At 40.6% G+C, this 27841-nt stretch overlaps 1 protein-coding gene across 2 annotated transcripts in view; it reads right to left on the bottom strand.

Moving 5' to 3' along the window:
• The window catches only part of fgfr1b (fibroblast growth factor receptor 1b), a 31499-nt gene extending 7747 nt beyond the window's left edge, over positions 1-23752 (bottom strand). Inside the window, exons 1-11 of one of the 2 annotated variants that reach the window (XM_083983624.1) lie at positions 23533-23752; positions 16416-16549; positions 12615-12716; positions 12322-12494; positions 11564-11687; positions 10013-10203; positions 5734-5878; positions 4521-4711; positions 3422-3567; positions 2342-2463; positions 1061-1171 (exon numbers count right to left, since the gene is read on the bottom strand). In XM_083983624.1, coding sequence (XP_083839750.1) covers positions 1061-1171; positions 2342-2463; positions 3422-3567; positions 4521-4711; positions 5734-5878; positions 10013-10203; positions 11564-11687; positions 12322-12494; positions 12615-12716; positions 16416-16527 — 1417 coding nt within the window. In that variant the 5' untranslated portion in view covers positions 16528-16549; positions 23533-23752. Of the gene's footprint in view, positions 1-1060; positions 1172-2341; positions 2464-3421; positions 3568-4520; positions 4712-5733; positions 5879-10012; positions 10204-11563; positions 11688-12321; positions 12498-12614; positions 12717-16415; positions 16550-23532 lie in introns of both variants that reach the window. The other variant, XM_083983623.1, reaches the window with a different exon arrangement.
• Positions 23753-27841: the final 4089 nt, after the last annotated feature.

The raw sequence follows: 27841 nt of genomic DNA on the forward strand, positions 1-27841 counted from the left end.
GAGGAGGAGGAGGAGGAGGAGGAGGAGGATGGGGAGGATGGGGAGGAGGAGGAGGAGGAGGAGGAGGAGGAGGAGGAGGAGGAGGAGGAGGAGGAGGGAGAAGAGGAGGAGGAGGAGGGAGAAGAGGAAGAGGAGGAGGAGGAGGAGAGAGGAGGAGGATGGGGAGGAGAAGGAGGATGGGGAGGAGGAGGAGGAGGAGGAGGAGGAGGGAGAAGAGGAAGAGGAGGAGGAGGAGGAGGAGGAGGAGGAGGAGGAGGGAGAAGAGGAAGAGGAGGAGGAGGAGGAGAGAGGAGGAGGATGGGGAGGAGAAGGAGGATGGGGAGGAGGAGGAGGAGGAGGAGGAGGAGGGAGAAGAGGAAGAGGAGGAGGAGGAGGAGGAGGAGAAGGAGGATGGGGAGGAGAAGGAGGATGGGGAGGAGGAGGAGGAGGAGGAGGAGGAGGAGGAGGAGGAGGAGGAGGAGGAGGAGGAGGAGGAGGAGGAGGATGGGGAGGAGAAGGAGGATGGGGAGGAGGAGGAGGAGGAGGAGAAGGAGGATGGGGAGGAGGAAGAGGAGGAGGAGAAGGAGGATGGGGAGGAGGAAGAGGAAGGGGAAAAAGAAGAGGAGAAGGGAGGGGGAGGATGAGGAGGGAGAGGGAGAGTGAAGAGGAGAAGGGAGAGGAGGGGGAGGAGGAGGAGGAGGAGGAGGGGAATAGGAGGAGGGAGAGGGAGAGGAGAAGAGGGAGGGGGGGAGAAGAGGAGGGAGGAGGAAGAGGGAGAGTGAAGAGTGAAGAGGAGAAGGGGGAGGAGGAGGGAGAGAGGAGATGACGAAGAGGAGGAGGAGGGGGGAGGATGAGGAAGAGGAGAGAGGAGAGAGGAGGAGGAAGAGGGAGAATGAGGAGAGAGGAGGAGGAGGGAGGAAGAGGGGGAGGAGGAGGAGTCAGTTGAAACACCTGTACCACACATCACCACTGAGGAGACTGTAACACACACACACACACACACACACACACACACACACACACACACACACACACACACACACACACACACACACACACACACACACACACAGCTACGTACCGTCCTGCGTGCACGCTCCCAGCAGGTTGATGATGTTCTTGTGCTTCCCGATCATCTTCATCATCTCCATCTCTGAGATCAGGTCCGACAGGTCCTTCTCCGTGGCGTCGGCTGGAAACACACCGTCACACGTCGTCACGGAAACGTCTCCACGACAACGGCAGCATCAAACCAAAACACACATCTAAATCTGCTCTTCCACATTTTTGTCTCTGGTTTTGTGTCCTATCTTTGTAAAAAATGTGGTGTTTCGTTTTAGTTTGACGACTCTGGTTGTGATTTAATGTGAAAACCCTGGTGTTACGCTTTATTTTGAAAATTATAGGTCTGCGTTTTATTTTGACAACTCTGGGTTGTGTTTTATTATGAAAAGCTGTAGGGTTGTGCGTCTTATTTTGAAAAATCCAAGGAATGTGTCTCATCTAAAAGGGACAAATTTCGATGATGTGTCTTATTTTGAAAACTGTGCGGTTGTGTTTCATTTTGAAAACCATGTGGTGAGACGTTCTAGCTAAGATAACGGTGGTAGCTAAGCTAACATCAGGACGTCAGCTGTTCTCTCCTCCCGTTGTCGAACGCGACATGAAACTACTCCAGTCAGCTCAGTCATGTTGGAACTAAGATATCTGCACTGCAAAAACTCAAAATCTTTCCAAGAATATTTGTACTTTTTCTTGTCAAAATATCTAATTTCTAGTCAAAACTAATCTCTTTCCACTTAAAATAAGACTCATCACCTAAAAATTAACTTGTTTTTAGATCATTTTCACTTGTTTCAAACAAATTCTCACTTGAAATAAGTAGAAAAGTTTTTTGTGTTTGTAATAAGGAAGAAAAACTTGCTCCACTATCAGATTTTTCGACTTATTTCAAGTGAAAATCTGCTTGAAAGAAGTAAAAAGTGTCAAAAACAAGCTACTTTTTAATGTGATGTTTCTTATTTTAAGTATAATGAGATTTGTTTTGACTAGAAATGACATTTTGACTAGAAATAAGACAAATATTCTTGGTAAGATATTTGAGTTTTTGCAGTGTGCTGGAAAAAATATTTTTTCATGGAGCGTTTATTGAGTCACTGAGTTATTAAAGTTAAACAGGCAGCTAACCGTTAGCCCGGCTAATCTATGATAACCATGACTAATTACAACTCTGTAGGGTTGTGTGTCTTATTTTGAAAAATCCAGGGAATGTGTCTCATCTAAAAGGGACAAATTTCGATGAAGTGTCTTATTTTGAAAACTGTGCGGTTGTGTTTTATTTTGAAAACCATGACGTTCTGACCTTTCAGCATCTTGACGGCGACCTTGTTGAGACGAGTCGGTTTGTTCCTGTCGATGCCGACGGCCTCGGCGAGGACGACCTGACCGAAGCAGCCTTCACCCAGAGGCTTCCCCAGCGTCAGCCTGACACACACACAGACACACACGTTTTTACGTCTAAAACACCCATGATGCATTGCAAACTGGAAGTAACCACAGATGGGTCTACATATTACATTTTCCAACATGCAGTGATGGGAATAACCGCATTACTGACAATAAAATGCGCCGTTATTTGACTGGTGAAGTCCCATCACTAAATAATACTCCCATTTAAAGGGATAGTACAACATTTTGGCAATTACCATAATCCCTATAGTCATAGCAGTAGGTTCGTTACCTTTAATTGTCGGTGCAAGCTATTTTTAGAACGGCGGAGCAGAGCCGTGAGCTGCTCAGAGCTACGCTACGGAGGCTCATGGTATTTCTTGGTTTCCCTCATCAAACTCATCAAATACACAATCCAACAACTCCACAACGCTCTGGTGGACAAGTTGTGAGCTGCACATTCACCACGCTATGAGATAATAACACAACGTTACCACACAGAGTTGTTTTAGAGGGAAATTCATGCAAAACCGCTGATGCACGTTGCCTTCAGGGACAGTTTTTCATCAACAGTCTCTGTATTTCCCTCTACAACAACTCTGTGTGGTAACGTTGTGTTATTATCTCATAGCGTGGTGAATGTGCAGCTCACAACTTGTCCACCAGAGCGTTGTGGAGTTGTTGGATTGTGTATTTGATGAGTTTGATGAGGGAAACCAAGAAATCCCATGAGCCTCCGTAGCGTAGCTCTGAGCAGCTCACGGCTCTGCTCCGCCGTTCTAAAAATAGCTTGCACCGACAATTAAAGGTAACGAACCTACTGCTATGACTATAGGGGTTATGGCAATGGGCCAATTTGCCAAAATGGTGAACTATCTTACGTGTAGGACGTTATATACACATGAAGGTTGTGTGAAGGTCATGTGAAGGTAATGTAAAGGTTGTGTGAAGGTCGTGTGAAGGTCGTGTGAAGGTCATGTGAAGATCATCGTACCGGTCTCGGGGCAGCTCCCAGGCCGGGTCGTAGGGCAGCTCGTACTCGGACACCCCGGCCAGGATGGTGGTGGCGGCGCTGGACAGACGAGACTGACGCATCAGACACATGGCCGACTGCAGCGAGGACGACGACTCCACCGACACCTGTAGAGGAGACACAGACACACAAGTGGTCACGCACTGATGCATCATGGGAAGGGGAGAGGGGGCGGCCATCTTTTTTTGTTGCTATATATATATATATTTCTTTATTCCACTTTGGTTTACAAGTCTTCCTTAGATGTCATTTCAGTCGTACACAAGTGTTTATTTTGTGTTTTGTTATTTTTCTCCCTCCCACCCGTTGTTACACTTACAAATAAATCACCAAAAAATTCATATGAAAAGAAAGAAATAGAAGAAGAAAATAATGATAAAACAAAATAGATATAAAATAGAATAATTAAAGAAATGATAATAATGATAATGGCAGAAAAAAAGGGAAAGAAAGTTCAGTTCATAAATCATTTATCCATGTAACTGCCTGAGAGCTGTTCATTATAGGTTTAGCCTCTCATATTTTAGTCTAGGGGAATGCATTTCATGTTTTCAAACTGTGATATGAGAGGTTTTCTAGTTTCAGAAATTACATCTTTAAAGCCTTTAAAGGGATAGTTCAACATTTTGGCAAATACATTACCTTTAATTATCGGTGCATGTTGTTTTGAGATCAGCGGGGCAGAGACGCCCGATAATTAAAAGTAATGAACCTACTCCTATTTGCCGGAATGTTGGACTATCCCTTTAAGACTTGAAAAGAGGGCTATTATTTTGTTACAGGTTGATTTTCTGATAGTGGACTATTTATTTCTTTTCAGAGATTTTAATGTTTTTTTTGTACCACTGAGACCTGTCAAAGAGAAATTAATTCATGCATAATAAAGCATGTTGATTGACCTCTGAGACACCTTTCTGAACTTGTGTCTTTGGTTATAGAGAGTTATTATTTTGTTATATAACTGAATTTTCTATTCATACATACAAGGCATACTTTAAATATATTTAAATTAAAAGTCGATTTCAAGTATCATTTTAGTATCTGGTCGCTCTCGTCTCACCTGTCTCCTCAGCGGGATGCTCTTGGCCAGCTTCTGCACGGCGAGCTGGCTGCTGAAGTCGCTCTTCTTCGGCGCGCAGCAGAGCCGGCACACGACGGCGGTGGCGGTGAGGATGATGATGATGAAGAAGCCGAGGCAGTAGATGAAGATCTCCAGGTAGGCCTGCGAGGGGAGGGGGGAGGGGGGCAGGTCTGAGGGGGAGGAGGGGGAGGAGTCAGTTAGTTGGTCAGGTGATCACCGACACACAGAGGCTGTTTTCGAAACCGCATAGCCTACTAGTATGCAGTATACGAGTTTCCCAGAATGCATTTCACGGCAACAGGTAGCGGTAGCTGTAAAACAGGTGAAAAGCTGTTTTATTTCCCGCTCTAGCGCTGTTATTATGTAACTTTATTTAAGTTTTAATATTTTTTCATGCGAGAAAGTAACTGTTTAGATCCCAAATATACGGCCAGTTTATCCAAATGACGGCTGTTTAAAAGTTTGCTCCGATGTTTTTCGGAGAAGTGAAGCTCCACAATGCTGCTCTGGAGAGCTGCTCGGCCGGCCAACCTCCGTCGTCATCCCGGGGGGAGAAAACAATCGCTAATTACTTACCCGCAGGTTTTTATTGGTTTACTACCGGCTGGTTTACTTATTTTTAGAAGATAAATGTTGGTTTGTCTCATTGATGAAATCTAACAATTGTGGCAGTAGCATTAGTTTGTTTGAATGTAAAGTGAAGCTTCCTGTGTGTATTGGACAGAAGAGCAGCGCTGCCTTGGGGCTCTGTATGTACAGAAATCACCACATTTACCATAACCATTTATCACAAAAATAAATAAATAAATATTTTACAATGAACCGATCAGTCTGCATTAAGTTTTATTTTATTAAACTATATAACATGGTTACAGTACATGGCAAAGATACTTAACTACTTTTTTTTTTAAAGATACTGCAGTACTCTAAACCATTTTTGGTTACGGTTAGACGTCAGGGGAGCATTGCATTGTGGGATACAGTACGCGATGTAGACTGGTCAGATACTGGAGATATTTTCCAAATCAGTACGTCATCCGGGAATTTTTTTTTTGCTTTCGTTTGCATACTGCATTCTGCATTTTGGCCAAATCAGTAGGCCTACGTACTAGCAGTATGCGGTTTCGAATATAGCAAGAGACAGATGATTGATTGATTGATTGGTTGATTGACAGCGCGAGGCTCCACCCACCGTCCACCACGGTGAGCCAGGCCGAGTGGTGCGACACGCCGATGGAGTTTCCCGCCAGACAGGTGTACTCGCCGGTGTCGTCCAGGGAGACGTTCTTCAGGGTCAGAACCTCCATCTCCTTATCGGTGGTGTTCACACCTGCAGTCTGACGGACACACAAACAGGAAGCTCAGCATTTCATGTCATTATTTTATTCCCACATCTCATTGTGTTTCATTTGTGGTTATAAATAATATCAATAACTTTTAGATTTTTATTTTGAAATTTGTCAAAAAAAGACTTTTACTTTGAAGCTACAATTTAAAGGATAATTACCGTTTTTTACAACCTGGACCTTATTTCTAGCATAAAATACGATCATTTTCTCACCCAGGTGTCATTACAAGTCGTTGCGATGAAATGAGCTCCAGCCGAGAGGCGCGTATATCCATATAATGGAGTCTACAGGGCAGCAGAATGCAGCCTCTAAATAAATAATAGCGCCGCCCGGCTCATTCTGATAATAATCATTCTGCTTCGGCATTCGGGTCCATTTTTATCTCAACTAGCCGGAGCTTTAGTGAGTCCAGGTTGAGGAGAGGAAGCCTGTGGAAGCTGAACTTCATCCAGCTGCTCATTTTGTTCTGACAAGTCGGAAACACGCAGAAACGAACCGTAGCATTAGCGCTAGCAACAAGCCGCGCCGCGCTCAGACACCGGATGTTGATAACAGCTAACCCCGGACTCAGAGGGGAATAGCACTAGCCTATCACAACTAAATATTGGTGAAATGAAGGAGTTTCTCTGCAGATAATGTGTTATTTAGAGGCTGCATTCTGCTGCCCTGTAGACTCCATTATACGGATATACGCGCCTCTCGGCTGGAGCTCATTTCATCACAACCACTTGTAATGACACCAAAGTTATCTGGGGGAGGAAATGATCGTATTTTATGCTAGAAATATGGTCCAGATTGTTAAAAACTGTAATTATCCTTTAACACTGAGTTCTTCTGTTCACAGACAAATTCCAAATAAGTAAAAGTCTGTATCACAGCAGTGATATTGGGGGATAAAAAACAGTTATTTTGTGCTGAGTCAGCAGCTCATCGCTCAGCGTCAACTGTCCCGCTGCTTCTCTCTCTCTAAAGAAACATAACTCAGATCACATCAAATAAACTGAACTCTGAGTTTAAAGTAAAAATCTGAAGTTTCATAAATCATTTCATGTCTGTGGAGAGTCGGTTGTTTCCAGCAGCAGGAAGTTAAACGGCCTGTGGAGACGTTTCCCATCTCAGATTCAAATTCCTGCTGCAGGTTTTTACTGTGGTGACAACAAGCAACAACACAGCAAACAGAAGAAGGAGAAGAAGGAGGAGAAGAAGGAGGGAAGATGAAGGAGGGAATAAGGGGGGGGGAGAGAGGAAGACAGAATAAGAAGGAAGGAAAAGAACAGAAGGAGAAGGAAAAGAACAGAAGAAGGAGGAGAAGGAAAAGAACAGAAAAAGGAGAAGGAAAAGAACAGAAGAAGGAGGAGAAGGAAAAGAATGGAAGAAGGAAAAGGAAAAGAACAGAAGAAGGAGGAGGAAAAGAATGGAAGAAGTAGTAGAAGGAAAAGAATGGGAGAAGGAGAAGGAGAGGAATGGAAGAAGGAAAAGAATGGAAGAAGAAGTAGTAGAAGGAAAAGAATGGAAGAAGGAGAGGGAAAAGAATGGAAGAAGAAGTAGAAGGAAAAGAATGGGAGAAGGAGAAGAATGGAAGGCAGAGAATGAGAGGAATGGAAGAAGGAGAAGGAGGAGGAAAAGAATGGAAGAAGGAGAATGAGAGGAATGGAAGAAGAAGTAGTAGAAGGAAAAGAATGGAAGGAGGAGAAGGAGAGGAATGGAAGAAGGAGAAGGAAAATAATGGAAGAAGAAGTAGTAGAAGGAAAAGAAAGGAAGAAGGAGAAGGAAAAGAATGGAAGAAAAGTAGAAGGAAAAGAATGGAAGAAGGAGAAGGAGAGGAATGGAAGAAGGAGAAGGAAAAGAATGGAAGAAAAGTAGAAGGAAAAGAATGGAAGAAGGAGAAGGAAAATGAAAAGAATGGAAGAAGAAGGAGAAGGAAAAGAATGGAAGAAAGAGAAGGAGAAGGAAAAGAATGGAAGAAGGAGAAGGAGAAGGAAAAGAATGGGATATGAAGTAGTAGAAGGAAAAGAAAGGAAGAAGGAGAAGAATGGAAGAAAAGTAGAAGGAAAAGAAAGGAAGAAGGAGAAGAATGGAAGAAAAGTAGAAGGAAAAGAATGGAAGAAGGAGAAGGAGAAGGAGAAGAATGGAAGGCAGAGAATGAGAGGAATGGAAGAAGGAGAAGGAGGAGGAAAAGAATGGAAGAGGGAGAATGAGAGGAATGGAAGAAGAAGTAGCAGAAGGAAAAGAATGGAAGGAGGAGAAGGAGAGGAATGGAAGAAGGAGAAGAAAAATAATGGAAGAAGAAGTAGTAGAAGGAAAAGAAAGGAAGAAGGAGAAGGAAAAGAATGGAAGAAAAGTAGAAGGAAAAGAATGGAAGAAGGAGAAGGAGAGGAATGGAAGAAGGAGAAGGAAAAGAATGGAAGAAAAGTAGAAGGAAAAGAATGGAAGAAGGAGAAGGAAAATGAAAAGAATGGAAGAAGAAGGAGAAGGAAAAGAATGGAAGAAAGAGAAGGAGAAGGAAAAGAATGGAAGAAGGAGAAGGAGAAGGAAAAGAATGGGATATGAAGTAGTAGAAGGAAAAGAAAGGAAGAAGGAGAAGAATGGAAGAAAAGTAGAAGGAAAAGAATGGAAGAAGGAGAAGGAAAAGAACAGAAGAAGGAAAAGAACAGAAGGAAAAGAACAGACGAAGAAGGAGAAGGAGAAAAAGAAGAGAAAGAAAAGAACAGAAGAAGAAGAAGGAGAACAAGTTTTCAGGATGGAAACAATGAGGAGACTAAACCCTCGGTTGTTTGTAGAAGAGGGAAATGTCTTCAACATGTTGTTTGTCTCTGGATCAGTGGACGTAAACAGAAGCTCCGCGTGTTTACAGGAAAAACGACCTTTCATTTGTAGGAAGAAGTGGGAGATAATTGCGGGAAGTTTCCTGCTCGGTGAAACTCGACTCCACGGAGAAAAAAAACAAAAAAACAAACTGAATTGAATTGAATTGAATTGAAGAAACTTCTTCTGTTTCTAATCTGATCCTCATCCTCATCCCTCTCCTCTGATTGGACGCTGGCCGGACGCCGGACGCTGGATTCTGACCGCGGAACAGAGAAACCACTCGGAGCGTCTTTCATCACCAGGCCACAACAACTTCACTGATGTGGCTTCACTCGGAGGAATCGAACCGGCGGCACGCAAAATAATGACGAGAGGCTCAACCACCAAGAATCAGAGCTACACACACACTGAGCTGACATTTATTTTGAAAGGTTGTGTTTCATATGTAATGTAATGGAAGTTATACTGATTTTATTTATATAATATATTATAAATATAAATATATAAGTTGTAAATGTAAAAATAAGCAATAAAAAACTATAACTGTTTTGGTTGGTAAATGAAATAAATTAATAAATATAATCAATAATAAATCTGTATTCAAAAATGTTTTGGCTATTTCTTGACATTTTCACATAATTAATGGCCTGCAAATTAAAGGGTTACCAAACCTTTTCATCAGTGAACTAAAGTCCGTTTAAAACTAATTTATTTACACTGAAGATCTTCTCACGGATCAGCCCTTCAAAATAAAAGCATACGACATGGAGCTTTTTCATCAGTGAACTAAAGTCAGTTTAAAGGGACAATGAGGAGTTTTGGAAAAGCGAAGCGTTTTCACACTACATTTATGAGCCTCCGCACTGTGAAATTCTTTGACCGGTGCAAGACAGACTCATGTTTTCATTCATCAAGAATTAAAGTCAGAGGTTGGAAGACGATCACATACCGTCGTAGTTCCCACCATAAACGGAGATTCGGTGGCGTTATTCTCATGACTCGCCACGAAACCGAAAGTAAAGAAACGCTGGTCGGCTCGACCAGCATTTCCACCACCACTAATAATAACAAAATAACCATAGAGACAAAACCATATATTTATCGAAAATGGACCATTAACAAGTGGTAACGGAGATTCATCCACATAAATATGACACTTTTTTACAACCTAATAGAAACTCCTCATTGTCCCTTTAACACTAATTTATTTAGACTGAAGATCTTCTCATGGATCAGCCCTTCAAAATAAAAGCCCGTAGAAGAAGAGGAAACATGGTCAATACGTAGTAATAATAATGATGTAGGTGAGCTGACCTTGAGGACGAGGACGTAGCGGTGTCCGTCCGGCCCCTCTCTGCTGCCGTTGATGGTGATGTGTTTGAGCCACTGGATGTGCGGCTGCGGGTCGCTGAACACGCGACACACAAACTCCACGTTGCTCCCGACGACGGCCGTCTGATTGGCCGGCAGCCCGGCCTGCAGGATGGGCCGGTGAGGAGAGCGCTCTGCAGACAGGAAGTGACAGAACAAAAACATCAACATCTGGTTCCACATCTGTACGGTTTTCTCATCATCATCATCATCATCATCGTCGCTGCCACCACAGTTTGAGTCCAGAGGGTTCGAACCTTAAAACAACAACTGTGTGTTTCTGTGTTTACAGGGAAACAGGAGACGACGACGTCACGGGGAGAGGAGGAGGACAGGGGAGGAAGGAGAAGAAAGAAAAGACAAAGAAGGAGGAGAAGAACAGAAGAGGAAGAACAGAAGAAAGAGGAGAAGAAAGAGAAATGAAGACGGAGGAGAAGAACAGAAGACAAAGAAGAACAGAAAAGGAAGAAAGGAAGAAGAAGAGGAGAAAAAACAAATGCAGAAGAAGAACAGAAGAGGAGGAAGAACGGAAAGAACGAAAGAAGAAGAAGAAGGGGTAGAAGAAGAAAAAAGGAGAAGAGGAAGAATAAGAACAGAAGAGGAAAAGAACGAGTAGAAGAAGAAGGAGAAGAGGAACAGAAGAGGTAGGAGAAGAAGAAGAGGAGGAGGAAGAAGAGCAAGAAGTAAAAGAATTAGAGGAAGAAGAGAAGAGAAGAATGAGAAGAGAAGAGGAGCAAGAAAAAGAAGGAGAAAAGAAGAGAAAGAAGAATAGAAGAAGGATAATAGAAGTAGAAGTAGAAGAAGAAGAGGAAGAGGAAGAGAAGAGGAAGAAGGACAACAGAGGAAAAGAAGAAGGAGAACAGAAGAGGAGCAAGAAGAAAAGAGAGAAGAGAAGAAAGAGAACAGAAGTAGAAGAAGAACAGAACGAAGAAGGAGAAGAGAAGGAGAACAGAAGAGGAGCCAGATATATACTGACTAGATGCCGCGTTCCTAGGCAACTCTATTGAGTGGAATACGTCAACGCGGCGGCCATCTTGGTCAGGGGGAAGCCGTGTCTACTTCCTGCACTAGTCAACAGAGGCAGACGTCTATCAACCATTAAAATCACCATAACTCACTGAATATTCAACCGATTTTCAAGCCGTTTGGTTTATTATAAATGTCAGACAGATATGTATGATACAACAGCAAAAATTCTTTCTTTTTTTAAAATATTTTTTATGTATTAAACATACACTTACATACTCAGACACACACCCACATGCATAAATACACTGAAATGTGTTCTACAAGGGTCTGATGGGTCTGACTGCTTGTCAGACGTTTATACGTATGTCTATGGTCAGAAACCCCGACCCAAGATGGCGGCGCTATTGACGTACGCTGAGAAGCAGAAGGCGGCATCTAGTCAGTATCTATATGGAACAGAAGAGGAGCAAGAAGAAGAAAAAGAAGAACAACAACAGAGGAAGAGTTAGTGTTTCTTCTCCTCACCGACGACGTCCAGCAGGTATGTGTGCTTGATGCTGCCGTACTCGTTCTCCACCACACAGGTGTAGTTCCCTTTGTCCGACGGAACCACCGACTCCATGATGAGCGTCCACATGTGGTCTCTGATCTGGACCATCAATAACCAATAACCAATAACCAATAATCAATAAACAATAACCAATAACAAATAATCAATAACAAATAACCAATACCGTATATGTAGTACAGGCATTGAGTATTCTGTCATGTATTTACCTAATGTGTAGTGACCAGATAGTTACTGCATATGTGGTATAGGCATTGAGTATTCTGTAACCAGATAGTTATAGTGATTCGTTTAATGAATCCTGTTGATGCCCTATGACGGCAGCACTAAGAACTGATTATATTATGAGAACTAACTACCTTATGTCATCGCAAACGTGTGTTATGGCCTTACAAATGTATATTTATTAATGCAAACTGAATGTGTCTTTGGTATTTTGGTGCTATCGCAAATGTGTGTTTTGTCTTAAAAATGTATATTTATTAATATGTCTTTGGCATTTTACCTCATTGTTGCTTTTTTTTTTTAAAGGTTGCCTTTTATCATCAGGCAGAGGGACTGGCGATGAAAACTAGCTTTTTTTTAGCTAACTCGGGTGCATTTACATTTGTCTTTTTACAATGTTTTATTAATGTACATTGTCCCTTGTCAAATAAATTAAACTGAAACTGAATAACCAATAACCAATAATCAATACTCGATCAGGAGACCTCACCTTGAAGCCTCCGATCCTCTGATCTTTCCTGAACTCTCTCCCGTTCTTGTACCAGCGCAGCGACGGCGTGGGGTTCCCCGTCGCCTGGCAACGGAACTTGACGGTCTTGCTGGCGGGAACGGCGTGCAGCTGCTTCTCCATCTTGTCCGGCATCACCCACTGAGGCGCCATCGCTGCTGGGGGTCGCCATGGGAACCAGAAAGAGGGGGGATGGGGGGTTAGAGAGGGTTAGACATGATGACATCACAGGTGGTAACCGTGACATCACAGGGGGCGGAGTCAGGGCGACTTACGCTGCAGCTTCTCGTTGCTCGTCGACAGCTCGTTGGAGAGTTTGTTTTCCTCCGACGACGACTCATCGTCTTCTTCGTCTTCAGAGGATTTGACGGCGTCGGCTGAAAAACAGGTCGCAGGATTCATAAAACAGTGAATTTTCAAAATAAGACACAAACCTAGGGTTTTCAAAATAAAACTTAACCCCTGAGTTTTCAAAATAAAACTCAACTCCTGAGTTTTCAAAAATAAAACTAAGTCCTGAGTTTTCAAAAGAAAAATCAATCAAGGAGTTTTTAAAATAAAACTAAATTCTAGAGTTTTCAAAGTAAAACACACATCCCAGAGTTTTCAAAATAAAACTCAACCCCAGAGTTTTTAAAATAAAACTAAATTCTAGAGTTTTCAAAATAAAACTCAACCCCAGAGTTTTCAAAATAAAAATCAATGAGTTTTTAAAATAAAACTAAATTCTAGAGTTTTCAAAGTAAAACTCAATCTATGAATTTTCAAAATAAATCTCAACTCCTGAGTTTTCAAAAGAAAAAAATCAATCAATGAGTTTTCAAAATAAAACTAAATTCTAGAGTTTTCAAAGTAAAACACATCTCAGAGTTTTCAAAGTAAAACGTTTCTAGAAAAGTTTATAAATGTTTTTTTTTTTAATGAAAATTTCCATACTCCATAATCCATACTACAACACTACACTTTCAAAGTAAAAGCGCAACCTCCATAAATCACAACCCATGACTTTCCAAAGTAAAACACCATCCCAACATTTCCAAAAGTAACACGACGACTGTAATAAAGGATTTATAAACACTTGTTAAACCTTTATGACTCCAGACTACAACACAATCTCTTGAGTTTTCAAAATAAATCATAATGCACCAGTTTTCAAAATAAAAGAGGGTCTGACTGACTAGACTCAGTTTAAGGTGCAAGAAATGAGACGACTCTAAAAAAAGAACTTGTAATTTTGTTTTATGAATCCAGACTACAATACGACCACAGGATTTTCAGAATAAAACATAAAACCACTCAAGTTTTCACAATAAAACAAGTCCAGCGGAGGAAACGTCTGATCTCAGTGTTTCTGAAGCTGAGAAAAAACATAAACAGATATAAGAAGAGTGTGTGTGAAGAATGTGTGTTAAACGTTAAATCTGTTAAACACATCAAATGTTTTATAAAAAGGAACAGAGACGAGTCCACAAGAATATACTGTGTGTGTGTGTGTGTGTGTGTGTGTTTGTGTGTGTGTGTGTTGTGTGAGAGGTTTGATGTGCAGCTGATGTGAGTCGTTCTGAAGGAAAACAAGAGTTTACAGGCTGAAAAACAAGAGTCAAACACAGACGAGTTCTCAGCTGGAGCCCAGATGGTCGAGGCGTGCACGCACACACACACACACACACACACACACACACACACACACACACACACACACACACACACACACACACACACACACACACACACACACACACACACACACACACACACTCTGAGGAAAGAGTATGAGTGTTTTCTGGAAGCAGTGATTACCCACAGAGTCTGAATGGCTACGACACACACACACACACACACACACACACACACACACACACACACACACACACACACACACACACACACACACACACACACACACACACACACACACGCTCTGTCTGGACAGGATACACAGACCATAACCAGCTCCCTGAGCGCCGAGGCTCCGGCTCCACCATGTTAACTCCCTCTAACCAGTTTCAGATGCTTCGCAGCCAAAAAACCTCAGAGGAACTTTTTATGAAACACGATGACGGCAGAACAACGAGCTTCAAAGACTAACACACACACACACACACACACACACACACTGATCAATACAGGTATAAATACAGATCTAAAGCAGAGGCATGGGGTCCCTGATCAATAATTATCATTATCAACTCAATCAAAAGTTCTTATAAAATTGAAGATTTTCATGTGTCGGAGAGTTTTCATTCATGAAATCAGTTGATTGATCGAGAGTTTTCAAAGTAAAACGTTTCTAGAAAAGTTTAAAAATGTTTGGTTTTTTAGCACTTAATCACTGCAAAAACTCAAAATCTTGTGTGAAAATGATCTAAAAACAAGATAATTTTTAGGTGATGAGTCTTATTTTAAGTGGAAAGAGATTAGTTTTGACTAGAAATGAGACGTTTTGACAAGAAATAAGACAAATATTCTTGGAAAGATTTTGAGTTTTTGCAGTGTAACTCAGACCGATTGAATACGGTTTCTCAGACCTGCACTGCAAAAACTCAAAATCTCACCAAGAATATTTGTCTTATTTCTAGTCAAAATAAATCTAATTCTACTTAAAATAAGACACATCACATTTAAAAAGCAGCTTGTTTTTAGACACTTTTTACTTTTTTCAAGCAAATTTTCCACTTGAAATAAGTAGAAAAATCTGACAGTGGAGCAAGTTTTTCTTTCTTATTACAAGCACAAAAAACTTGCTTTCACTGGCAGATTTTTATACTTATTTCAATTGAAAATTAGTTTGAAACAAGTGAAAATTATCTAAAAACAAGTTAATTTTTAGGTGATGAGTCTTATTTTATGTGGAAATAGATTAGCTTTGATTGAAATTGAGACATTTTGACAAGAAATAAGACAAATATTCTCGGAAAGATTTTGAGTTTTTGCAGTGATTAATCCATACTACAACACTACACTTTCAAAGTAAAAGCGCAACCTCCATGTTTTCAAAATAAATCACAACCCATGAGTTTCCAAAGTAAAACACCACCCCGACGTTTCCAAAGGTAACACGACGACTGTAATAAAGGATTTATAAACACTTAATGACTGAAACCTTTATGACTCCAGACTACAACACTATCTCTTGAGTTGTCAAAATAAATCATAATGCACAAGTTTTCAAAATAAAAGAGGGGATTAATTGAGGAAGAGAGATTAATGATGTGATTGGGTAGTGGAGGTGAACTGATACAGATCGTTGTTCAACAGAAAACTGATCAATTAGCTGAATGAATTGACAATATCCACTCTGATCAATCACTGATGACATCATAATTAATCAATGACAAACTGCAGGTTAAAGGAATAGTTCACCAAAAAATGAAATTCAATTCTGGAGACCCGGGAGGCCGGTTCGTAGTCCAACAAAAACTTTAAAAATAGGGTCTGACACAGAAAACGTCCATAAAACTACATAAAAACCATTTAATATTCCTCCACACTGCTCGTCCACTGCAATCCAAGTGTCCTGAAGGGAGATAGTCCAGACTTTACCACCAGGAAAATTCAATGCAGAATGCAAAAATGTCCTAAATGAGGTAGTTTCCAGTGAACTCTGGACTATCTCCCTTCAGGTCACTTGGATTGCAGTGGACGAGCAGTGTGGAGGAATATTAAATGGTTTTTGTGTAGTTTTATGGATGTTTTTGTGTCGGGCCCTATTGACTCTCATATAAAGTTTTGGTTGGAGTAGGAACCGGCCTCCTGGGTCTCCAGATGCACTTTGAGGAATAAAAAACTACTCCAGAGTATTCATCAGCTATTCATCAGCATGAGGGGGAGTCACTAATGACTTGAATGAATGAATTTCATTTTTTGGTGAACTACTCCTTTAATAAATAACTGAATCGATTAAAAATAGATCAAAGTAGAATGAGACAATGAATCTCTTTAAAGTTTGTTATTGATTAATAAATGTTTCAGCAGCTCCAGAGCTCAGTTAATCGATCAATTATTGATAGTTAATAGTTGGTGATTAACTAAACAAAGAATGAGCCTGTTGCCTGGCGACGTCCTGCTGTCCTCACCTGTGTCGGTGTGCGTGTCGTCGGTGGCCGGTCTGGTCCGGACCGGAGGAACCTGCAGCAGAACCAGAACCAGCAGGAGGCCGGAGGACACGAGCAGGAGGGAACTCATCATGGACGTCCAGGTGGAGAAGACACTGCAGGACGGACACAGACAGAGACACGGTGAGACTCACAGGAGATGAGACGTTCACTGACCCAGAGCCGGCCCAAGGCGCGAGCGAACTCAGCACCTGCTTGGGGCCCCGTGACTATTGGGGGGCCCCCAAAAGGCAAGTAACTTTTTTAAATTGTAGTGCGTAACTTTTGTCGATCCTTATAGAAACACTGCGTAATTACAAAAAACTTTAATTATTGTTGCATTTCAAATTGTTGTTGCACTTTTCTGTAAAAATTTTAAAAAGCAGATGATGTGTTTGCAGTAAATGCATTGTCTGTTGGTTTATTTTGTTACTTTTAGTCGACCTAAGGTGACATTCAGTATCTAAGTACTATATCAATTTGAAGATTAAATGTGAATCAACCTCAGGCTGCACTTTTAGTTAAATTTGGTGCCATTTCAGAATAAAAACCATAGACGGGTAAAAACCTGCCAGGATATGATGATTCGTAATGACAGAGTGAAAAATGAAATAGTATTATTGGCAGTAATAGAGGGCACCAAAATAAAGATCTTGCTTAGGGCCCCATGGAGGCTCAGGCCGGCCCTGCACTGACCAAAGTAATAAGAACAATTTTAACCTCAAATAGTTTCTGATCTTTTCAAAACAAAAGTTTTCAGACAGATTTATAAAACATCTGCAGCTGCCGTGGAGGCTGCCAATCAATTAATCATCCATCAATCATCCATTAATCAATTAATGATCAACTAATCAAAAGAGAAATTACATTTTTTTTCTTATTTATACTATTATAAATTAAACATGTTTGTTTTTCTGACTTTCATTTGGATTCATTAGTTAAATCACAACATTTATGAGCGTGTGATTCAATAATCATTAGATTCACTGAGTGTTCTTGAACGCACCACAAGAGACAAACTATTAAATAAAGAAACAAACTCAATTATTTTGCATTTTCTTTAAGATGCTCCCTCAATTTTTACCACATGCATGACCCCTGGACAAAAATGTCCACCTACAGAGAGAGACATTTAACATCAGTTACTCCCAAAATGTTTGTGACACATATAAGGCTGGGTCTTGACTAAACATGAAAATCACTTTTGACATGGGTTTCAACATTTTTAACTCCTTCCTGACCAGTTGTTTTAGCTGCAAAAACACATGATTTCTCATACTATGTTTTTATTTTATTATTTTTTATTCCTGTCTATATTCTGAAGGTTTTTACAGAGGGGATTGTTGATATATCATTCACAGCCTGATTTATACAACATTTTATTCCTAAAAACATGGCGAAATTAGATTTTTTTTTAGGGCTGGTGACAGTATTTTCTCATTTACAGAGTGATAAAAAGAGATATCCACAATCCTCCTCTGTAAAAACTTCTGACTCTAATATGTCAACAAAATACAACAAAGTAGCTTTATCCATTGTCCAGATTTCAGTTCTGGAAATGTATGCAAATTAGTGCATATTTCATGAGTTATTGCCTCATTTACATATTTAAACATAAAATTTGACAAAACTTGTAATACAAAAAATATTTGTCTTAATGTGAGTGATAAACTTGGGAAGTTTCATGGTGATAGCTGTTAGTTAAAATTAAAATTTTTACCTTAAAATACATTAAAAAACCCATAGGCGGAGGTTGAAGGGTCATGGATGTTGTTAAAATGCATTACGAGTCCAAAAATTGGACTTTCATTCTGAAATTCGGGACATCCAGAGTTTACCCAAAGATACACCTCCTCGCCAAAAATCAGACCCCAGTGACCTTTCATTTGACCGTGGGGAGTTGGGAAAGTGTGAGAGGTGAACAAAAATGTCCAGGGGTCATCTGATTAAACAAACTGCTGTTAAACTCTGGATCATGGGTAAAAAAAGTCAAACACTAAAACCAAAGACACACACACACACACTGAGCTGCTCACACTCGTGCAGCTGTTTCACACAGCAGGTGAAGACGTGGACACATAAACCTCTGACCCCCCCCCCCTCCCCCCCCTCCACCTGCACATCTGTCAGCTGTCGGTCCCTGAACGCATCACCGTGACGGCGTCGAACCCACAACCTCAAACCAACACGTCTGAACCGTCTGCTGTCGTCACCGAGGTGTGAAGAGTTGGAAACATCACGGCGCTGTGAGGAAACACAGCTACAGCTACACAGCACCTGTGTGATGACGCCATCAATCAATCAATCAATCAATCAATCAATGTGATGATTATTGCTCTGATTAATTGTAGCCTATTTGCGTTAAAAGTTTCCAGACTCAAAACAGACGTCACCGATTCACTAAACTGCTGGAAAGTCTGCCACTGATCAGCTGTTCAAATATAAACAATCGTTATCAATAATCAATAATAAATCGCTGTTGTAGTTTGACCAAACTTATAATCAAACTAATAATCAAACTTATAACCTGTTGATTAGAAGATGTAGTAGCCTAAATAAACTTGATGTAAGCAGGTTAAACACTTTGAGCCTAAATGCTAACATGCTAATAAATACTTTGGTGAACAAGCTCTCTGATTGGCCGATGCTGTGGCCAATCAAACACCAACGTTTTGACCTGATGACGGAGCTGAGTGAGAACTCAGAGGACGGTTTGTCACAGAGGGAGCATGAACGCCTCGTCCTGACAGGATGTGATGTCAGCAGGTGAACGAATGTTTGTATCACAGCCGGCGTTTGACGTTTGACTCCGCCCCCTTTAACGCCCAGCTGATCCAAATATGGTCAAAGAGGAGGAGCTAAGACTTTGAGTTGTCTCACACACACACACACACACACACACACCAACATCTGAACTAAGATGAGCGAGTGAGCGACCTGAGCTGTGAAGGACGCTCATCTCATCATCTAATGAGCCTCGTTAACAAGATGAACAGTCGACCGCTGCCACGGCAACGACACTGATCCATCTCATTAGCCCAGCTGAGTGTGTGTGTGTGTTTGAGGATATGAAGACATAATTAATACACACACACACTCAACTCAACTCTAAAGTTTTCATCTTATTTTATTAGCCTATATTTTCTATCAGTTACAGCTTCACTGACTGATTTACATGTTGCTATAGCGACAGTGATGGATCGTCACGCCAACAGAGAGAATTCAACAGAAAGTATCTAAACGACCGTAAAGTTCATTCATCAGCTGGAAACTGAAGAAAATCAACAAACGACCAATTAGTTGTGAAACAACAAAACAGATCACAGTCACATTAAAGGTCCAGTTCGTAATAATTCTCAAGATTTATCGGCAAAATCTGAATATAGCCTACTACCCATGAATATATTTGTAGAAGTCGATAATCGCTATAAAATAAAATCCGTTTGGTTTTCGTAGCCTTATAATTATTCTTTTATGTAAACATATAACAAGGGTTTTGCTTTAGAGAGCGTCGCCATCTTGCGCCATCATGCTTGTCGCAGTCGTGCAAGTTTTTTTTGTCCTCGGAGGACACCGTCACTTTGCCGACAGGAGGGACGAGTGCAAGTGAGCGCTGTGATCTAGAATCTGAACGCTGGATGTGACGGTTTTACCCCCATTTTACACACACTGCACCTTTAATTTAAGAGGATTAGACAGGAAACACTTTGGTGTTTCAAAATAAAAGAGGAGAAGAGGTAGAAGAATCATGAGAGTTTAAATGACTTCTATCAGTAACTAACTCCTTCTGGACTCTTGACACTGTTGCTTGCTACTGTGGTCAGGTTTCCATAGCAACAGGCCTCGCTTCCTGCAGAAAAAAACTCTTAAATGTGTTAATCTCTAAAATTATTTCTCTCCCTGTCCAAACACTTAATAACCAGCGCCTCCGCCTCCTCCTCCTCCTCCTCCTCCTCCTCCTCCTCCTCCTCTTCCTGTGATGAAGGCCTCACCTACTCTCCACATTCTGCAGCTTGAATACTTGTCATACTAACGCACCGACCGACCGCTGTGCCACCGCACCGCGTCCACAACCAACAACCTGCAGCCACAGCCAAACAGGAAGGAGCAGCAGCTGCAGGAGGAGGAGGAGGAGGAGGAGGAGGAGGAGCACACTGCAAAAACTCAAAATCTTTCCAAGAATATTTGTCTTATTTCTTGTCAAAACTAATCTCTTTCCACTTAAAATAAGACTCATCACCTAAAAATGAACTTGTTTTTAGATCATTTTCACTTGTTTCAAACTAATTTTCAATTGAAATAAGTAGAAAAATCTGCCAGTGAAAGCAAGTTTTTTTTGTGCTTGTAATAAGAAAGAAAAACTTGCTCCACTATCAGATTTTTCAACTTATTTCAAGTGAAAATCTGCTTGAAAGAAGTAAAAAGTGTCTAAAAACAAGCTACTTTTTAATGTGACGAGTCTTATTTTAAGTGGAAACAGATTAGTTTTGACTAGAAATGACATTTTGACAAGAAATAAGACAAATATTCTTGGTAAGATGTTGAGTTTTTGCAGGACAGGACTCCCTTGCACACTGAGTGGAAAAGTGAGTCAGTGTGACAGCAGGTGGAGACGATTTAGCAGCTCAGCTGAGACAGTGAGCATGAGCGTGCACGGTGAGAGTGTGAGCATGAGCGTGCACGGTGAGAGTGTGAGCATGAGCGTGCACGGTGAGAGTGTGAGTAATAATAAACAGTAAACTACCACAGTGAGCTCCGACCTGCAGCTGCTCACACTCAGTCAGAGGAGGAAGAGGAGGAAGGTTTAACTTTGCTGCTGCTGCTTCTGGTTTTTAACTTCACTGCTTCACTGCTGAGCAGAAAATAAATCACAATCAATAAAACTGAGATGATTTAAACAGACGTGAATCGCAGTTTCAGTTGGAAAAAGTTGTTTTCCATTTATTTTTCTCTGAATTGAATAAGAAAATCATCCTGAAAATCTGATCTGAAGTCGTCTCTGCTTCACCGCTGGTCTGTTGATTTAGAGTTTGTGTTTTTTACTGTGATTTTAACCACATTTCATTTTAAGTTACTTTGCTAGTAAAGTTTTACACGGTGACCTGAAAACGCCTGAAGAGACACAAACCTGCTAAAAACACTTAAAAGAATAGTTCACTCAAAATTGAAATTTCACTCATTACTCCCCCTCATGTGGACTAAGGGCTGGGAGAAGTTTCAGAGTCCTCCGTGGCTTCTCTGAGTTACAGGGGGTCTCGGGGTAACAGTGCATGTCCATATAACGGTTGCAAATGGATACCAACTGTCTTCGTAACAAAAAGACACACCAAAAAACATCCAAATACCTCCATGCTGCTCGTATGTAATGTCCATCTTGTATTGCAAATCGTGCGAGATTTGGACGGATCAGAAAGAGGAGCTTCCATTACAAACAAGCTTGAAATATAGACTTATTTAATTTTTTCCGGAACAATTTCGCATTTCGGGGCTTTGATACAAGACGGACATTACATACGAGCAGCATGGAGGTATTTGGGTGTTTTTTGGTGTGTCTTTTTGTTATGAAGACAGTTGGTATCCATTTGCAACCGTCATATGGACGTGCACTGCTACGCCGAGACCCCCTGTAACTCAGAGAAGCCACGGAGGACTCTGAAACTTCTCCCAGCCCTTAGTCCACATGAGGGTGAGTAATGAGTGAAATTTCAATTTTGAGTGAACTATTCCTTTAATCCGTTTGTCACAACAGGTCAGGAATTGTTTCTGGGGACACAATAAAGCGAAGGACCGGTCAATAAAGCTTCCTGTTAGTGGGTTTGACAATAATCTGAGTTTGTTTGGTTTATTAGAACGTCAATATCACATGATTCACATGGTATTGATCACATGGACTGTTAGCTTAGCATTAGCCTGTAGCCTGGTGGTCCATCACTTTATCGTGTCCTCCAGAAACACTTCCTGTTGTTGTTCACTCTGCAGCTCTTTCTTCAGATTTATTTACAGTTTTAATGTAAAGAATCTGTTTTTCCAGATCAAACTGGTTCAAAATAACTCTATAATAATAATAACCGGCGCTACAGCTGCAGCTTTAACATCAGCATGAGACATTTCACTGCAGCTCCAGACCATAATAGTAGGCTAATATTAATAATAATGACTCATGTTTATGATGCTGTTGTTACTGTCACACACTCCGAGTGAAATTTCTTCACTGTCGTGTTGCGTTCACTGTCCACTGAGCTCATAAAACATGATGCACCAGAGGAGTCAACATCAGCCCCACCCTCAACACAACTCACTCTACAAAACTACACGTATTCACCTTTAAATTGTTTCTTGTTGATGATGTTTAACTTTTATTTACTATTTATTCATTTCTGCTAACTTTACAAAGTGTTTTTCTTTTCTTTTTTTACACAAACATGTGATAAAATGTTGAGATGAATTTAAACTACCAGAGTTATAAGCTGTTGAAACTGAGCAGTAGGCTACATGTTTTTATTATGGATCATAGTGTAATGAGATATCTGCATTGCCTATTTTATGTTTATATATGATCATTATCTTTATCTCCTATTGGCTGATCTCCAGTCTTCTTGACGTGCAGCTGTGATTTAACCTGATGACTCCCTGAGGATCAATAAAGTGGTTCTAGATTATAGATTATAGATCATAGATCATATCGGTGTTAGAGTTGGAGTTTCTCCCTCTGAGCTCAGCGGCTGCAGGACTTTTAACAACAGACCGAGTTCTCGACTCAACAGGCTCAGTGTGAGACAGACAGAGTCACAGACTGTCATTTTATGGTATGTCATTGCATTATGTTGGCTTATTGTCTTTATTCTTTCTTCTTTTGTGTCACTGTTGTTGTATGTGCTTTTATTGTCTATATTTTAATGTTATACTCCCCCTCTCCCTTTGCCCTTATAGTTGGTCTTTCACCTCCTATGTATTCTTAGCAATTCTTGCCTGGTAAAATAAAGGTTTACTACTACTACTTTACTACTACTACTACAGAGTCACAGACCTGCAGCTGGATCACAACAAGTAGAAAACATCTGGACACATCGATCCACATCCACACTCCGCTCCGCTGTACCTGGATCAGTGCAGTGCAGCGGCGTCGCGCTCCAGTTAAAATCCGAGGACGTGGAGTGAGTTTGGATCGCTGAGTGTCGCCGTTAATCCTGCTCTGTCCCGGGACCGAGGAAGCAGAGGAGCCTCTGAGCGGGTTCGAGTCCGAGTCCTCTAAGCTACATGAGCCGGTTCATTGCTGCGAGCTGCTCCAGACGGACTGATCCGTGGGTCCGTGCTGTGGGTCCGTGTGTCCGTGGCTCCTGGAGGGAAAAACGTGGGAAAAGCGCAGTTCATTGACGGTGTTTAGTGTGAATATAGAGCGGGGGAGGAGGAGAGGAGGAGGACACGCCCCCAGTGGGAGTTCCCTCCCCCGCACCTCCTCCCCCCTCCCCCCCCTCCTCCTCACCCGATTAATGCCCCACAGCCACCGATTTATTGACTCCATTTTCCGAGTGGCGCAATCCACCCCCAGGAACCGTGCGCTGTGCGAATGTGCGTATGTGTGCAGTGCGTGTGCATTTGCATGTGTGTGTGTGTTCGCTGCCCCCTCTCCTCGTCTTGCAGGAGCAGGAAGGAACTGATTTGTTTTACAGGACTTTGAAGAAACTATGGAAGCTCGTTAGAGACATAAAAGTGGAGGTCATGTGACCAGACTCACCTGGACAGGTACAGTACAGTCAGGTGTCACTCAGCAGCATTACTCATCATGACTATACAGTAGTGTTCATGTTGTTTCCCTCCTCCAGTGGTTATCTCATGTCACAACCTGTTAGATACAGTAGATAGATAGATAGATAGATAGATAGATAGATAGATAGATAGATAGATAGATAGATAGATAGATAGATAGATAGATAGATAGATAGAAAAAAGTTACATAAAATACAAATGAAGGAGTAGAAGAAAGAAAGAAAGAAAGAAAGAAAGAAAGAAAGAAAGAAAGAAAGAAAGAAAGAAAAAGAAACAGGGTTTGAAAAAAGAAAGAAATAGATAGATAGATAGATAGATAGATAGATATAGATAGATAGATAGATAGATAGATAGATAGATAGATAGATAGATAGATAGATAGATAGATAGATAGATAGATAGATAGATAGAGGGGTATAAAGAAAGAAGTAAAAAGATGCAGAGAGGGTAGAAAGAAAGAAAAAGGAAGTAAAAAGACAGACGACAGGGGTAGAAATAAAGAAAGTAAGAAAAAAGGAATAAAGAAAGGGATAGATAGATAGAGAGCGGTAGAAAGAAAGAAAAAGACGCAAAGAGGGTAGAAAGAAAGAAAGAAAGAAAGAAAGAAAGAAAGAAAGAAAGAAAGAAGTAAAAAAAGACAGAGATGGGGTAGATAGAAAGAAATAAAGAAAGAGAGAGAAAGAAGGAAAGAGACAGAGATAGATAGATAGATAGATAGATAGATAGATAGATAGATAGATAGATAGATAGATAGATAGATAGATAGATAGATAGATAGATAGATAGATAGATAGACTTTATTGATCCCAAGCTGGGAAATTACAGTCATTCATCTGCAGCCAAACAAAACTTTATGTTTTAACTTTCAAACTTTAAACATCAGAGACAAACTTAAAGAAATAAAACTAAACTAAACTCAAACAAACAGTTCATCCTCAGAGGAGCATGAATGTCTGTATTAAATATTAATAACCAATAGTTTTTCAGGACATTTTCTTCTAACCTTCATATTTTCCTCCAATCAAACATTTATTTTTTTTATTGTGCGATACCAGTGACAAACATAAAGACATAACATAGCACAAGACAGGAAAGACATGACACAGCAACACAGTAAGCAAGTAAATAGATTGAGATAAATTGTGATAAGGAGCAAAACAAGGAAATAAAAAAAATAAAAAAGGGAAAGGAGAAATAAAGACATAAACATCAGCAGCCAATCGGTCATTCAGCCTCCAATCAAACATGAAGCTATTGTTTTTACTCAGTTTGATGTGTGTTTATTGATGAATTTACTCAATATTTGCATCTCATCCTTTCAGTCGAATCGACTTCACTCATCACCTCAACTTTAACAACTTTCTTTGAGACTTTAATGGTCAATTGAGTTCCTTAACACTTCAAAAATACTTATTAAGTTCTTAAAAAAAGATGAAATATTGATATTTTTGTCAATGAGACCATCACATTGATAAAAGTTTGAGACCTGAAGACCAACGATGTTATTAAAGTCACAAAATTCAGTTAATTACTTTGTAAAAAGTGAAGTGAGGAAACTTCTGTGTTATTTTCAGGCTGTTACATTCAATAAAAATCTCATTTTTGACATAAAACATCTGGAAATAAGATCAGAAGAGCTTTAATTTCTAACAGGGTTCATCTTCAGGGAACCACGAACCTCTGTTCAAAACATCGTTAAGTTAAATTCATGTTAAGTAAATGATGTTGTTGTTGTTTTAGAGGGTTCATGAATGAACATCTGCAAAACATCAACATTAACAAACTGCCATCGACTCCAATAGTAGCTGAGATGTTTCAGTCTGGACCAAAAAGCGCAGACGCAGACACACAAACGATCGGAGAACCAATCAAAATTGTTGTCGGCTGAAAAAACAAAATTAAAAAACGAGACAAACGAGCGAAAAAAAAAAAAAAGCAGAAAAACAAAGCCATCAGACTGTGACCTAAAAACTGAGCAGAGAGAGAGTTTCTCACTTTCCTCTGATTATAATCAGCTGTTTAGACCAACGCTGGTTACATCACCACCCAGCACACACACACACACACACACACACACACACACACACACACACACACACACACACACACACACACACACACACACACACACACACACACACAGATGGATTCCTTTGTGGATTCATTGGCATAATGTGTGTTTGAGAGTGTCAGGCTGTGAGCAAAGCTGCTGAGTGTTTCTGTGTGTGTGTGTGTGTGTGTGTGTGTGTGTGTGTGTGTGTGTGTGTGTGTGTGTGTGTGTGTGTGTGTGTGTGTGTGTGTGTGTGTGTGTGTGTGTGTCTGTTTGTGTCTGTTTGTGAGTCCACGGCCGAGCACAGAGAAACTATTGTGTTGATTCTTCTCTGTTAAACTGACATTTCTGCTTCACTGCATCTCTCACATTTTTCATCCTACGTTCTGCATCTGTTAGAAACAACTGAGAACACAAAACTTTATATTCACACACACACACACACATGGAGCCGGTTTGAAGAACTGGTAAAGATTTGTGTTAAAGCTCCTTCAAAATAAAGGTAGACGTTTGTATTAAAGCTCCATACAGTATAAAGGTAGATGTTTGTGTTAAAGCTCCATACGGTATAAAGGTAGATGTTTGTATTAAAGCTCCATACAGTATAAAGGTAGATGTTTGTGTTAAAGCTCCATACAGTATAAAGGTAGATGTTTGTGTTAAAGCTCCATACAGTATAAAGGTAGATGTTTGTATTAAAGCTCCATACAGTATAAAGGTAGATGTTTGTGTTAAAGCTCCATACAGTATAAAGGTAGATGTTTGTATTAAAGCTCCATACAGTATAAAGGTAGATGTTTGTGTTAAAGCTCCATACAGTATAAAGGTAGATGTTTGTGTTAAAGCTCCATACAGTATAAAGGTAGATGTTTGTATTAAAGCTCCATACAGTATAAAGGTAGATGTTTGTGTTAAAGCTCCATACAGTATAAAGGTAGATGTTTGTGTTAAAGCTCCATACAGTATAAAGGTAGATGTTTGTGTTAAAGCTCCATACAGTATAAAGGTAGATGTTTGTATTAAAGCTGCATACAGTATAAAGGTAGATGTCCATGTGTAGTGTGATTATAAAGCAGCTCTAGGTTCTATATTAATACTGTGAAAGTATCAAAGCCTCAGTCCACAGAGAAATGCACACAGCCTGTATTCAGAAACTGAGTCTTAAAACCAGCCGTCAGGACTTCCTGTCACTTTGTGATGTCACAACTAAGCCCCGTCCCCTCACCACCTGGACCCACTATCCAACAACAACTTTGCAGGATTTGGTTTCTCTGAGTGTTTTATTCTGAAATCTGCTCTGTTTTAATTGGCTCAGAGCTTTGTGTCTTTATGTTTATGCTGAGTAATGTTAAAAAAGGGAAGGAAGTCACTTCTTCTTCTTCATCTGTTAGTTGATTGATGAAAAAACTTTATGAATGAGGACAAAGTCGTCGTTCTGACGCCATAGATACAACCAGTGGAGACAGTCGGGACCTTGTGAACATGTGGATCACATCAGGGTCAAACAGAGCGAGCAGGATCTTAAAGCAGAAGAAATGTTTTGGTTGGGTTACGTAAAAAAAAAAAAAACTGTTAAAGCCCGGGGACGTTA

The sequence above is a fragment of the Trachurus trachurus genome (genome assembly GCF_905171665.1).
Source record: "Trachurus trachurus genome assembly, chromosome: 12".
NCBI lineage: Eukaryota > Metazoa > Chordata > Actinopteri > Carangiformes > Carangidae > Trachurus > Trachurus trachurus.